The following is a 16,476-nucleotide window of genomic DNA, read 5'->3' as shown; positions in this document are numbered from 1 at the left end:
ACCTAATTAGTCCATCCTAGTTTGAATGGGCTAACTGGGGGTAATTACAGGCAGGCAGGGTGTATCTGAAGGAGATGGGTCATTGGGAGTGTGCCTTTCCCCCTCATTTCCTTTCTTTCCCCATTCTTTAAAGAGTAGGAGATTAGCAAGCTGTAATCTGTGTTAAGATCATATTCAGATTTGTAAATACATTTTTTCTTAGATAAGATCTTAGTAAGCTAAATAGAGTTTTGTAGTTTGTTGATATTTTATAACATATTAAGAAGTATATATCATTTAACTAAAGGATTGAACACAGCTAATGAGTATACCATGTAGAGCACATTATGTTCAAGAAGGGAATCTTGGGATCTTTGATAGTTAGGTTTCAGTTTTAGCATATGAAAAGGAATTTAACCAGAGGTGCAATTCTTTTGAAAGCAGAAATTTATATAAAGTTTACCCCACCTGTTGGTTTCTTTGTTCCTTGGAGGTCTTTGAGATGTAAGTATTTTTCAGCCCCTTCCCTTTTTACTTACCTAGGAAAGTAATAATTAGCTGTGAGAATTGTCAAATGATTTGAATTAGAATGTTTATTTTCTCTCATGGCTTTCCATTTTATGATTGTTTGTGACAGGTAACCTATGTTGCATTTTCTTTTAATTTTAACCAAGGCTGAATCGGAGTATTTTTGGAGGGCTTACTTTTATTTTTAGTGTTTAACAACACAGATATAACGTCTACTTTTGTAGAGCTATTACTTTAACTGGGAAAACAATGTAAATGATTGATTACATAAATAAAATGCTATTGTGTTAAGTGCTCCAAAGAATAGAATTAAGGTTATAACTATATCAAAAGAATCCTGTTCATAAAAGTTTTCATGACAATTTGATTATAAGATGAGATCTATACAATATGTAGAATTAACTAGGCACCGAGAGAAGTAACAGAATTGAACAAAAATCCAGAGCCCTTTTTTGATATTTTTGTGAAAAATACATTAATGTATACACATCTGGAGCTCAGAAAAAGAGCTAATCTGGCAGCATAATTTTGATTTTCTACTCATTAATCAACTTAATCACTCCCATCAATATAATAATCCCATCTATTTTCTTAAGACAAATACTCTTGATTTTATTTCAATGTACTTTGTGGGGTTTTGTTTTGGTTTTTTAAATGTGGTGATGGGGATTGAATCCAGGGCCTTGTGCATGCTATGCAAATGTTTTGTCACTGAGCTACATCCCCGGGTCAAGAAGATAGCATTTCTAATTTACATGTAGATATATGTTTTGTTTGGTTATAATTCCAGACTGTATCATTTTCAACCAAAAAAAGCCTGCATAAATATAAATCTAAGGGAGCTGTTGTAGGGATACTAATGTCATATTTTATGTTGGAGAATGCACATAGTATATATCTTTCCATTTTGTTTCTGAGACATGCCAAGCCAGAAAATAGAGGTCTCATTTTATTGCATTTTGCTTTTGTTAAAAAATTAAAAGTTTCTGTTAATTTACATTTGGGACGAAAGATCTCACCACCTGTAGCTATTTTTTGTGTATCCTAGAAATTTTGATTGCTCATATATATTATATAAAATCTTTGCTTTTTAATGCAGTTTCACTGTATATTCCCTTCTACAGCTTTTTTTAACTTGACATAACATGAACAACAGACAGCAGCAGTTTTAAGATGAAACCAAAACCTCTATTTTTTTAAAGACAACTTAGTTGTGTCTTGCTAAAAATGACCGTTGGTTTTAATCAGACTTGTTCAAATGATGAAGCAAGCATCTGGAACTCATAGTCCTCTTTTGTAGAGCACCATGAAATACTAACATGTTTTGTTATACCAACAAGAAATGTTTTTGCTAGCAGAAAATTTCCCTATATTATGAAATATAAAATAACACAATTCTTGAGTGCATATTCAAACAAAAAGTTGAGAATTAGGCATTATTTATTAACTTGCAGTTTTTCATTGATATTCATTGGCTGTCTATACATTTGTTTACTAATTGTTCATATTTTTGTTTTGTCAAATGCTAGCTCCCACCATCTGTAAAAGAGTCTAGAGGTATTAAAGGTTTAGTGGAAAAAATATTCGGAAAACTAAATTTGAGAAAATTCTGCTTATGTGCTTAATGCTGTGTGTGTATGAGAAAAACTGCTATAATTCAGTTTTATTGGTGGAAAATCTAACTCCATTTGCTGAGCAACATGGGTATGTAGGAATCTTTCTTGTGAGCTGTTGGTTCAGAACAGTTGGGCTGTCTGTAGAGACTGCCTAAAACCTGTGCTATCTAATGCCTAGGTGCACAGATAGGTAGTTCACTGTCTCCTCAGTTAACTTAGATGAGAAACTTGACTTGAAACTACCACTGAGCCATTTGATTTTAGTTATAACTCCAGTCTTTTTCTTGTTTAAATAAGATGTTAAATAAGGAAATTTAGAATGATAGAAATTACTATAAGTTTTTATTAGTGACAGTATTACTAAGAGTTTGGAGGAACCTTTAGCATCTACTCTGTAATATCTTATTAAAGACTGGAATTTTATTATATGTATTGACTATCAAATTTAAACATTTTTGAGAATGAAAGTGGTGGGTAAATTGGGTGGGTCTCTGGAACAAGAGATATAAAGTGAAAGTGTCCTGGGAAAAATAGGTTACCCTAGTTATACCACAGCCTCATCTTGAAAAGATTTGATGTCTTACAAAAAGACCAGTGCTATGGGTATCTCTAATAATAAAATGTTTTTTTTTTTTTAATTTTTTTAGATGTTGCTGGACCTTTCTTTTATTCATTTATATATATGGTATTGAGAATCGAACCCAGTGCCTCACACGTGCTAGGCAAGCACTCTACCACTGAGCCACAACCCCAGCCCTAAAAATGATTTTTAATCGAGCCAAAATTTATCTCATTGCAACTGCTAACCTTTTATGGGGGTGGTACCAGGGATTGAACTCAGGGGCACTCAACCACTGAGCCACATCCCCAGCCCTATTTTGTATTTTATTTAGAGTCAGGGTCTCAACTGAGTTACTTAGTGCCTCACTTTTGCTGACGCTGTTTTTGACCTTGTGATCCTCCTGCCTCAGCCTCCCAAGCTGCTGGGATTACAGGGATGCACGACTGCACCCAGCTGCAACTACTAACTCTTATTTTCAGTTCTGCCCTCTGATAATAAGTGTAGTCATAATATTGTAGTATACAAAATATATCAGGTATTTAGGTACCTTTTTTCAATAGTTTTTTTTTCTTTAACAAAATCCTCATTTAGTAATGGGAAGAATGTTTTCTTCTTATAGTAATGAACTGTGCTCAAATTAAAACAAAAGAAAAGAAACGAGAAGGGGTAGGGGGAGCTGTACGATGCTGGCGATCTTATGGCTATGATGCAGGGCACTCCTCATCTGGCAGCACTTCATACACATCTACACATTCTCATTTTGGTTCTTTCAGAAAACATTCAGTGAGGTCTTTTACTTCACAAAGGCAAAGCTTCCAGTTACTGTATTAGTGTTTTTTACCTTAAGATAGAATGAAAAGCTATGCTGTAGGAAACATATCAATTAGAAGAAGCAATAGTTTAAACACTGAAGGCTGACTTTCCCATTAGAGTTCATCATAATGCTTACAGTTTTCTTGACATTAAAAACCACTATTTTAGTCTCTGTAGAGACTAACTACAGTAATTTTAAGCCAGCCTTGTCATTTCTTTTCCTTCAGACAAAAATCAAACCAAACCAAACCATGGTTCATTCAATATGAAACTTTTCACCACCCTAGTCACTATATTAAAAGGCAAATTTTAGTTTTCGTGTGCTACACTGTTTTGCCCATATCTTTTTCAGGAGGTCTGTAGTAGAAAGAGATGGAATGATAGCTGGTTTATGTTGGTCCTCTCCTTCTCCCTATCCCTGTTTTGTTGTTTAGGTAATTGTTAAAGAATGTAAAAATAGCATCACTGGACAGAACAATTAAGGGAAATTATTCCCAAATGGCATTGTCTAATTTGGTAGACATGTAATTTGATTGGAACACTCATGGATTTATTTAAAATGTCTCCATAGTAGATTAATTTATAGAAGCAATTTTATTACTTGCAAAGATGTCAAAGTTACAATACTGCATTTAAAGTAAATTGAAAGTAATATGCTATAGTGGGTAGAGCTTGTTGACTAAGTCATTGATTTTACTCTTGATGCACAGTAAATGTTTACTGCATATCATAATCTTATAAAATAAAACAGTTGGTGTTAGGTAGGCTATTTTAAATAAATTAGGATAGGTTTTACAGGTTCTAAAACTTTATTTCAGAGGTTATATGTAGAGGAACCTCTAATTACTCTTAAGCAGATTTTAAAAATGAATTGGTCATTGTGGGGAGCACATTTACGTACTATATTTGATGTGATAAGAAGTATATCTTGTGTGGAATCCTCAGAGGAGAGCTGTTTTGTGGTAGAAGATTTTTTTTCTTTTAGTCAAGCTCATTGTATTTCATTTGCAGTTTTAATAGCAGTGTGGAAAGTGGTTTTCTCTTTTTGACATGACTGTACTTAGTTGTTTAATTGATATTGCCAAGTAAATATCTTTACATTTATTTGTTTTGTCTTGCTCAACTGACATATTTGCTCTTAGAAGGATAATCAGTTAAAGATGACTAGCTGAAGAGTTCTGGATAGTATGCAATGGGAAGGCACACTGCCCTCAGCCTAGAAGGTAGTCATTTTGTTTTGTAATTCACTGAGAAAGTGCTACGAGCAAATGTAAAACTCATAAAAATTCACATTATGATTATTTGAACCAATAATTCAGTTTCTGAGAATTAATTAATTAATTTTAAATATCTTTTTTTAGTTATAGGTGGACACAACACTTTTATTTTATTTATTTTTATGTGGCGTTGAGGATCGAACCCAGTGCCTCACACATGCTAGGCAAGTGCTCTACTACTAAGAGAATTGATTTATTATCCAAACCTTGGTGCTATGTTGTTTGTGGAAGAGTTATCTTGGTTAATTTAAGAAGTTTTAGGTGTATTTATGATAGTTCCATTGAAAGTTGTATTTATTAATTTGTAAAAATGGTTTTCTAGTGTGATCCTTACTAAGACAAATGAAAGAAGCATTTTAGTAAATTGACCTTCGTGTGTGTGTGTGTGTGTGTGTGTGTGTGTGTAACTTTTTAGGCAAGTTAGTTACTACTTATTGGACTGATAGTGAAGCACCTCACAATTTCTGTTTTGTGGTATACTAAGGTATACTAAGTAAAAGGGAAGAAGGAAGAGACTAGTATATTTAACGTCTTTCCTTATTATGCCAGATGCTTTCTAAATATTATTTTATATCCCTATGAGGATTTGGCTGTATTCAGAATTTATAGTTGAATGTTGAGGTACACAGAAGACAAGTTTACCAAAGATACTGAAAGGTAGATCAAGAATTTGCTTGATGTTCTATCTAAAACCCCAAATCTATGTTTTACTACATCACAACGTTTAAATTTGTTATGTGTACTAGCTCTATGTCAAATTTCTTTGGAGCATTGTTTTTAACATTAAATTTCTTAAGTTTTAACAAATTAAGATATGGAAATTAAATAATAATGAAGACCTGTGGTTTATTTTCAAACTGAGGTTCTAGTTTAAAAGTATCTTAGTCTTGGGTTGGGGTTGTGGCTCAGTGGTAGACTGCTTGCCTTAGCACACGTGAGGTACTGTGTTCGATCCCTAGCACCACATATAAAAACTAAATAAACAAAATAAAGGTATTATGTAAAAAAGTACTTTAGTCTATTTTAATAAGGCTTCTTTTCTAGACTTATTTAAGGATCAATTATAGTTCCTCCCTAATGAATTACCTTTTATGGTATTGAAGCCTTTGCTCACATTGTATTAGTTTACCTGTATTAGGTATTATTAACTACTAAAGAATGATCTTTTCAGAGGTACTGTAAATGAAATAAAAGGTCTGTAGCCACATGCTTGGTTTTGATTTCTGACAGTGTGTTGTTTGGCAAGTTACTTTAAGTTTCTGTACTTCCAGGTTTTTGTTTCAATTGGGAATAGTAATAGTATCTAAACATGCACGTATTCAAACATACACATGTGTATAATAGATTTGTTGTGAAGAGTAAATGAGTTAAATGATTAAACATCTCTAGATTGGTTGTGAAGAGTAAATGAGTTAAATGATTAAACGTTTCAACATGTTATTCTTACAGAGTTTTCAATTGTGATGAAAAACAGTTTTTAGAATTCTGTACTCACTGACTCATTTTGCTTTATGGTAATTTTTTTCTATTTTTAGGAAAACCAGTTTTTAATATTTCACATTTTAGAATATTTATACATCATTAATTTGTTTTATAATTCAGTTTCCATTTCCAGTTATTCTAGATTCAAGTATAGTAGAGATGGTATTGTGACTACACTACTAGGATTTTTTGTTTCCTTTTCAATACATATATTGTGATTGATACATGGAAGACAATATCTACTATAGGGTTACGTGAATTTAAATTTATCTTGAATCCTAAAACTTTTCTTTGTGAACTCATAACAATTTTGTGTCTCATTTTTATTGTAAAGAAACTATGAAAATTCTGAATTTCTTAAGAAGTGAGTGATTAGGTGACTGATTAGATCTTTAAATTTTTCATCTTTTAAAATGCTAAAAGGTGATCATTTGCCATAAATTATCTTTAAAAATTAAATTTAAGAAAAATAATAAACATCATTAATTTGGTTTGATTTCCCTTTTCCCTTGTTCTTTTAGCTTCATAATGAAGAGGATAATTCAGAATCATCTGCTGTAGAGCAGCCATCCACTTCAAACCCAACACCACAGACTGTGCAGACTGCTCCTCCAGCACCAGCACTTGAAACTGACTCTTCTCCTCCCCCTTATAGTAGTATAACTGTGGAAGTACCTACAACTTCAGGTATGAAACAGCTAGTAATGTTTTCACTAATTTTTTTTTTTTTAACCTCCTTATACTGGGAACTGAACCTACGGACTCTTTACCACTGAGCTATATCTCTAGCCTGTTTACTTTTTAATTTTGAGACAAGGTCTTAGTAAGTTGCTTAGGCAGGCATTGAACTTGTGGTCCTCATGTTTCAGCCACCTGAGTAGCTGGGATTATAGTTCTTTTTTTTAGTGTGGTTTTGTGTAATTAAGTGGACTTTTAAACAGGCACATATTCAAACATACACATGTGTATATGAATATACAAACGTAAACACACATGTATACACACACGTCATATACACATGCATATATAAATATGCACATGTATAGACACATGTATGTACATGCATATATAATCATAAAACAAAAGTTTTAGTGATGATAGAAGCGGGTAGGAATGTGGTGTATCTGATCAGAGGTAAAAGGTATACATAGTGTTAATTCCATATGTACGGTAATAATTCTTAAATACAAGACAGTGATTCCTGCTTACTGTTTATCTTTTCTGTTCAGGACATTCTAGAGAAGAAATCAGTTAATTCTCTGGCCATAATTTACATATTTTCAGCAGTGTTAAACTAATCATTATGATGATTTGTATACTATTATGATTTTGTGTACTATCTGATTTTATGATTGTATGATTTTTGTATACTATTGTAACTTCTGTAAATAGTCTGATAATATCTAAATAAAATCTAAATTATTGCTCTTAATACTTTATATATTCATTATGAAACATGTATTTTAAAAATCAGTTACTGGAAAATATTTTATAGATAACACCCTTCACTGGAATGTTTCATCTTTCTTATTCCATAATGCCATTTACTTTTCTTGAAGTCATGCCAACTTTCTCTGGTTACCATTTTTTCATTTGCAGTGTATAGAAAGACCCAATACTTTCTCCCCTTTTTTTAGGACCCAGTATTTCTTCCATCAAATTCATTTACTTTTTTTTTTATTTGGTTACTGAAAATAATCTTGTCCATGAAGGTGTTCTTACTAATTAAATTAATAAATGCATATTCCTTTTATTTGTATATAATGTTTTGATCAGTATTTCCATTTCATATCCTTTATTTATTTATTTTTTTTGGTGATGCTGGGGCCTTGTGCTTGTGAGGCAAGCACTCTACCACTGAGCTGTACTACCAGCTTCTTATGCATAGTTTTCATATTGATTTCCACCAACTTTATTTTTCTTTGGAATTAGCAACTGGTTTGTTACTTATTAAAATTTATGTGCTAAATTTTCTTTAATATTTTCAAAGAAATCTGCTGTACTTGATTAAATTAAAATAATATTGACAAGAATGAAAACTCAGTTTGGGGCTAGGGATATATAGCACCTTGTGAATTCCTGGGTTTGATTCCCAGCATCACAAAAATAAAATAAAAATCACTTTGATGATAATCTTGAAGAAAGAAAATTGGTTGTTTTCTTTATGATGTCCATGTCTGAATAATGGAAGATAGTAATTTTAAGAACGAAATCTTGAGCCCTTTGTTGTGACTATCATTACTACACTGCTGTGTAACAAATGACACCCAACTTTATGGAATAAAATACCAATCATTCATTACTAATTTTCATGGTTCTGGAGATGTCCTGGGATCAACTATGTTATTCTTTCCCATGAGCTCATGTGATTTTCATCTAATGGTAACAGGGATTGAAGTCATCTCAAAGGCTTCCTTTTTCATGTGTGATGGCTTTAGTTAAGACCTCAGCTGAGGCTGTTGGCCAGAACATCCATATTTAGCCTCCTGTTGCATAGACTTTCTCACTGAATAATGGCTGGATTCTAAGAACAAGTGTTCTGAGAGAAAACTAGGTAGAAACGCTGTCTCCTGTAATGATATTGTCTTAAATGTTAGTATCACTTCTGCCATATTTGGTTTGTTAGAAGTGAGTCCTTGAGTTTAGTCTTTCTTCAAGGTAGAGAAATTAGTCTCTATTTCTTGATGAGAACCATTTAAAACTAGCATGGCTACACACTTCCTCTTACTTCTTTTACCAAACCTTTTCTTTTTGCAGTCTTTTTCCCTTGTAATAAATGGCTTCAGTAGGCCAGATACCCCTTAAAGCAATTTTTGAAAAATCTGATCATAAAATGATGTGGTTTTTCTTCTTTAATTTTGGTTATAATGAAATATGTTATTAGTAGATTTTTAAAAAATTAATTCATCCCTGTGTTCTTAGAATAACCTTTCATGTCATGAACTGATCCCTTCTAGATTTAGATTTGTTAGTATTTCACTTATAGTTTTTACAGTTTTATTAGTGGGATCTGTAACTGTAATTTTTAAGTAGCATAAAATGAATGGAGAAGCTTCCCATCTTTTTATGACTTGGAGTAGTATTAATAATATGGCATATCACTTTTAAAGGTTACATTTCAACTGTAAAAACCAGTTGAGCCTGGTGTCTAGATGTTCAGTTATTCTTTTTTTAAAAATATTTATTTTTTAGTTGTAGTTGGACATAATCCCTTTATTTATTTATTTATTTATTTATTTGTGGTGCTGAGGATCAAACCCAGGGCCTCGCATGTGGTAGGCGAACACTCTACCGCTGAGCCACAACCCCAGCCCCTGTTCAGTTATTCTTACAGTGTCCTTTGTGGAGACTGGTCTTCTTCATTTTTTACAACTCTTACTAAAAAGTCACTCATGACTTTAATCCAGCATAAGAACTATGAGTAAATCTAGAATTTTGGGTTTCTTCAGTAAAAGCTGTTGCTATTTTTCTTCAACTTCTTATAATTATTATATGTTAAGCCTAGGGTGTGCTAGTTTTCTTTGGAGATTGAGGTTGTTTTATGACTTATTTTTTATAGATCTGACATCACTAATAATATGTGACATTTTTATAATGTTTCATAATATATTCCTCTTGAATACTCTTCTGTTTCCCCCATAATAGTAGTAATAGTCTTCCTGGGTTAGTTTTATGGGTGAGAAAGCAGAGCTTCAGAGTGCTTAAATGATTTGCTTGAGATGACTCACCTTCTAAGGAGAGAACTTAGAGCTGATGCTCTCTTGATTTTAATTCTCTGAGAACCACTGCCTTTCAGGGTAGAAGAAAAATGATTAAAATTAAAAAGTGAACATTAATGCTATAGTAATTTAGTGCTCCTCAATTTCCATCTATTAGTTGTGGGGATTTTTTTCTATCTTTTTAAAAAATTATTATTTTTATTTGTTTTACTTGTCATGTTGTACATGTCGGCAGAATGCATTTCAATTTATCATACACAAATAGAGTGCAACATTTCAGTTCTCTGCACCATTTGTCAAGTCTCACATGTACCTTGGGTAACTATGTCAATCTCATCCCACCATCTTTCCTACCTCCATAACCTCTCCCCACCTTCTCCTTTGCCCAATCCAAGTTCCTCCGTTCTTCCCATCCCCCCCTCCATAGATAAGCATCCACTAATCAAGAGAAAACATTTGGCCTTTAGTTTTTTGGGATTGGCTTTTGATTAGCATGATATTCTCCAACTCCATCCATTTACCTGTAAATGCCATAATTATATTCTCTTTTAATGCTGAGTAATATTCTATTGTGTGTATATAACATAGTTTCTTTATCCATTCATCTGTTAATGGGCTTCTAGGTTGGTTTCACAGTTTAGCTATTGTGAATGTGCTGCTATAAACATTGGTGTGGCTATGTCAATATTGTATGCTGATTTTAAGTTCTTTGGGTATAGATTGGGAGTGGGTTAGCTGTTCAAATGGTGGTTTCATTCCAAGTTTTCTGAGGAATCTCCACACTGGTTTCCAAAGTGGGCCACCAATTTGCAGTCCCATTAGCAATGTATGAGCGTACCTTTTTCCCCACATTCTCTCCAATACTTATTATTGCTTGTATTCTTGATAACTGCCATTCTGACTGGGGTGAGATGAAATCTTAAGAGTAGTTTTGAGTTTTTCTATCTTGAGTGTTAAAGAATTTCAAAAATTTACATACTTCTTGATATAAAAGACTGTATCATCTTGAATAATATGTCATTGTTCTAGTTTTTAAAATTTATAGCTTTAATAATTATTGTGTTAAAATTCATAACTATTGTTTTCACTTGGATTTGCTTCAGTTAAGTCTTAGCACTGAAAGAAATCTGTTTACTTGATTGTATATGGTGTTTTTACATTATGATGACTAGTATTTTCTAAGAATTTATGCCTCTTGTGTCTTCTGGTGGATAACATTGAGTATTATACTGCTGTTAGCACTTTCTGTTGGTAGATTAAAAATTAATCAACTCTAGATTCTTAGCTCTTATTGATAGCATTAAGCATTGTTTTAAAACCTATAGACATTGAAAATCTAAGAGGAAAAGTATTGCTAACTAAAATTTTGTTTTCATGTTGTAAATGGAAGGAAGTCTGATAGAGAACATTCTAAACTCATGTAGAAAATATAGAAATAGTGTAGTTATAATTGAGGAAATCATAAAACGGTTGTCAAACTTCGTGGAATATGAACTCTACCTTTTTTTCCCATATCAATGATTCTACCATAAGTCTCATAGAGTTCACTGACTTGTATAATTTGACTTATCCTACTTACATTAGAAATAAGTGATGCAATTTTATTTTTATTCTATTCTATCCTATTTAGTTTCATTTCATTTTAGTATTAGGGAGTGAACCCAAGGGCTCTTTACCATTGAGCTACATCTCTAGCTCTTTTTATTTTTATTTTTTAATTTTGGGACTTAATTGCCCAGAGTAGCCTCAAACTTGTAATCAATCTTCCTGCCTCAGCTTTCCAAGTCCCTGGGATTAGAGTCATGTGCCACCACATCCAGCAGTTTTATTTTTAAAATAAGTAGTCTGTACTTGCTACATACATACACATACCCTACCCCCCCGTCACACACACATACACACACTATACACACACACACACACCTCTCTCTCTCTCTCTCTCTCTCTCTCTCTATATATATATATATATATATATATATATATATATACTCTCTCTCTCTCCATATATATATATATACACACACACCCACACCCACACCCCAATATGTATACTATTATGTATGCATATATATGACATATATGTATATCTGTTTCTGGAGCTCATTTCCAAAACAGCTTAAATATTGGGGAGGGAGAAATACTTAATAAAAAAAAAATCTAAAGAACAGGTGAATATGGTAAAAATGGGTAGAAAAATGGATAAGAGTGAAAAAGAGCAAGATTTCATCAATCTTTTAGCAAAGAGAAATATTGTTTGCTGAAGAGATTAGGGCGGTTGCTGAAATAAACATATGTAAAAAATTTACTCCTTATATGTTATGAGAGCAAAGTATTTGAAGTCAGGAACTCCCTGGGTTCTCCCATTTACTGGGTGTTTAGTACTACATAAGTCACTTAAGTTTTTCTGAATCTCAGGGTAGCTAAGATTAATGTATTTAGAAGTGGTTATGAAATACTTAGTATTATGTAAACGTTTGTTATTTTATTATTTCTGATTTATAAAAACTTTTTTGGCTGTAAGATAATGAGCAAGTAATTTCTTTGTGCATACCAATAAGCACATAGAGGATGTCATGTATTCTGAATCTTAACCTTCCTTGTCTGAAACTCCTTTTCAAAATCTCATTCTTAAGGTGCTTTATTAATGTAACAACCTTTAGATTATATTTATCAGTTCTTTCTCTTTATAATAAATGACTAAAATAAGATATGATTATAATAGTTGTTGATGTGCTATATGTGGAACTACAGTAGCAGTCTCTCGTGTCCTTTTGTAAGTTATTGTGGTCATGGCTATACGATTATATTAAATAGTTTGTTAATGATTTTTCTTTTTAAATTCTTTTTCTTCAGATGCGGAAGTTTACAGTGAGTTTTATCCTGTGCCACCACCCTACAGTGTTGCTACCTCACTGCCCACATATGATGAGGCTGAGAAGGCTAAAGCTGCTGCAATGGCAGCTGCAGCGGCAGAAACATCTCAAAGAGTAAGAAAATTTATCATTTCTTTTGATAATATTTTTGTTAATTTATTTTATATGCATTTAATAATATCAGTAGTTCCTTAAGACAGTGTGTCATTTCCTGTATTTTCCCTACTACTACTTATTTGCATCATTTATGGTGAAATTGACATTTTCCAAGTTAAATTCACCTTCTCTATTTCTTGACCTCATTTCTGTTGATATTCCCCTGCCTCCTCAGCTTGTGGTCATTTTAGAACATGTCTTTACCAATACATTTATCACTTCATAAAATTTTGGTTTTAGGCATCTCAGGAGCTAACTTTTCACCCTTTTAACTCACTTGCTCTGTGTACCACCATCCTAACAGTTCTTCTCTTTCACCTAGACCTCAAGTTTACTGACTTCTTCATTGTCTATGTACTTATTTTTCTCCTTACATAAGTTTAGATTCCATATTCTGTCACTTTAGTCATGATTCATCCTAGCATAGCTAGGCTAATGACTTCATGAAAGAACTCAAGATAGGCTATATAATAGCATAGAGAGAGATAAGGCCTTTAAATACTTTTTCAGCTAAATTTTATTTTTCCTTTTAACATATTCTAGAATTTTGGAGTGATGGTGAAAGATTCCTCTTCCTTTTTTCCTTCGTATATGCCTTAGTAATGGTGTCAGTAAGATACGTGTTATTTGTTCTGGTAAAAGAAGTAGCTGTCTCACTAATGGAACGACAATGAGATGCATGTATGCTATTCAACCAGTCAGGTAAAAGGTGGAAATTATTTATATTTTAGTGTTTGCTGCAAGCAGGGCTTTTTTTCTTGCTTTGGAAGTGTCATTTCAGATTCTTAGATTCATCCCATTTTGTTCAGGAAAATGACAAAAACAAAACAAAACAAAACCTCATCCAAGAAAGGTAGAATTAGGTGAGGAGTCAAGACAGAAAGAAGCCTTTCCTGTACTTGAGGCCAGAGCCCAGCAGTTAGATGGTTTGATAGATGAGCATCTTTCCAGGATGAGCTTTTTCCATCAACAATAGCTCTTCCCATCCCTGCCTCCACTCCCATCTTCTATCACACATAAATGTCATATAGCTAACAGTTATGAAGTTAGGTAAAGATAATAAACCCCTAATTAATTTTTTATAACTTACCTCTCTCAGAGAGGAAAGTTAAGTCCCTTAAGACAGTAGCATAAATACACCTTATTGACTGATGACCCTGTCAAGAAGGATTTTTAATATTTTGAGGGAGAATTATAGAGAAGGAAGGGATCTATAAAGTAGGGAGTTTCTGTCACAGTGAACTCTAGCTTGCTTAGAACATGGAAGTTTATAAGTGCTCATGAATGACTCTCAGAGTAAATTAAACTGTATTTTAGGAGATGTTGCCTTAGTTATTAGCAGAGCCAAAGATCCTTAAATTGTATTATGGGCATTGGATACTTTACTACCCTAACTTCCTGCTTTTAAAGTAGGAAGCATTATTTGGACTTTGAGAAAAGCATAAAGGTGATTTTACCCCCTTTGGAGAGAAAACTCTGAAGTGTTACTATTCCATTCTGTCATCATTTCAAGTGCCTTGTTTTAGAAAGAAACTGTGATTCCCAACCTGAATTGGAACATGTCCACAAAGAAAAGTTCTGTTTTTACTTTCTTCTGATGCAATTGCTATATTAGCCTATGGGTCTTATAGAGAATTCCACAGAAAGCAAAGTATGGTTGTACAAAAGACATTAACTTGGATTCCTCATAAAATATCTCTTAAATATCAGGGCGTCCTAATCCAGTGCTCCAGCACCCACTTTTGGCAGAGTTTGAATGTATGATTGTTTATATGTATCTCCACACACAAATTTTAAAATGTCCATACCTTAAAATCACTCAAGAATGTAGATCTTGTGTTTTCACCACCAAAAATGATATACAAGGAAAAGCATGTCAGTTAGCTCAATTTAGCCATTCCACAATGGATTCACACCTCAAAACATAAATTGCATAAATATATATATATGTTTAAATATTATGTAGATGTAATTTTTTCTTATTATTTTTTTTTAAATTATAAAACAAACCTGGTCTCATTAGCATTTGAGCACATTTAGTTGTAAATGAGTCTCAGAGGATGAGCTCTGAATTTATTTCTTAAATTAACTCTCATTGGGACTATATAGGTAGATAGTCAAGAGACTTTGTAACATAATCTTTGTTTTCTACTTTTTAAATTTTTTCCCCCTACTCTTTTCTATTTCTGATGTATGTAGCTGCATGCATATTATATAATGATTAAATGGGTTTATGTCAGTTCTACTCATTTTTAATATTTCTGAGGAAAGTAATTGAATTTCAAATCATTTTATAAACCTTTTGTAATAGGGCTTGTTCATCAGGTAGGCTCATCTAAAACCTTATAGTGGTTAACATCTTTTTTTTTTTTTTTTGGTAACTTATTTGAAATGGTTTCAGTAGTTTACCTTTTAATGTAAGAACTAGCTAGCACTTGATAAATTGTGAGCAACTCCAGGACAGGTAGAATTATATATATCATAGTCCTAGTACCTAATTTGTTACTAGCATATATTCGGTGTTTAATAAAATATAATTGGTTAAGTTTATGAATGCCTTCTTTGTATTAGCCATTGTAGGAAATTAGGAAGATAAAAATGCCATAACCATTCTGTTACAGGTCTTATTTTAAAAATATTTTAGTGTCTTTTACAAATTTTTGGATTTATTTATTTATTTATTTATTTTTTAATTTACAAAGCATTTTCTCTTTTATTTTATTTATTTATTTTTTATTTTTATTTTTTTAAATTTTTATTGTTGGTTGTTCAAAACATTACATAGTTCTTGATATATCATATTTCACACTTTGATTCAAGTGGGTTATGAACTCCCATTTTTACCCCGTATACAGATTGCAGAATCACATCAGTTACACATCCATTGATTTACATATTGCCATACTAGTGTCTGTTGTATTAATAAATTTTAATGTAGCTGAAATTATTTCACAAATGCTGTCCTTTCTGTTTTAGAAATGTATGTAAATATTTTTCTGTTATTTAATGGTTGAATGTCCCATGGAGTCAATATAGTAGTGTAATTAGTGCCCATTTAGTGCCCATTTTTCTCCAGTGAACAATTATATCCTTTTTATATGTTTGTGTGTGGGTTCCCTCCACCAATGTCAATATTATAAAAGATATCTTTGTATGCCTTCTATCTTTTAAAAAATGACATCGTTTGATAAATTTCTGGATTAATGTTTTAAAATAATATGAAACATTTTTGTCATCATTGATAGTGTTTTTTTCTTTTGGGGGGGTTCATATTGTATTTTCATGTTATTTTTTGAATTAATTTGAAAGTTACAAAATTTTAATATGCATTTAATCATTGCCAGTCTTTAAATTTACCATATAAAGTTTGCCAGGATATATCATCACAGATTTTAAGGAATCTTTGGGTTCAAATAATAAACAATATAACATGGCTTCGAAAGTTTTTTTTTTTTTTTTTTTTTTTTTTAA

General features: G+C 32.2%; 1 protein-coding gene across 1 annotated transcript in view; it reads left to right on the top strand.

Moving 5' to 3' along the window:
• Ndfip2 (Nedd4 family interacting protein 2) overlaps nt 1-16,476 on the top strand; it is a 63,026-nt gene that overhangs the window by 25,626 nt on the left and 20,924 nt on the right. The window contains exons 2-3 of the mRNA XM_015499322.2: nt 6,779-6,944; nt 12,830-12,963. Coding sequence (XP_015354808.1) covers nt 6,779-6,944; nt 12,830-12,963 — 300 coding nt within the window. The remainder of the gene's footprint in view (nt 1-6,778; nt 6,945-12,829; nt 12,964-16,476) is intronic.

Source organism: Marmota marmota, unplaced genomic scaffold, assembly GCF_001458135.2.
Source record: "Marmota marmota marmota unplaced genomic scaffold, marMar, whole genome shotgun sequence".
NCBI lineage: Eukaryota > Metazoa > Chordata > Mammalia > Rodentia > Sciuridae > Marmota > Marmota marmota.
This window is presented reverse-complemented; position numbering and strand designations above follow the sequence as displayed.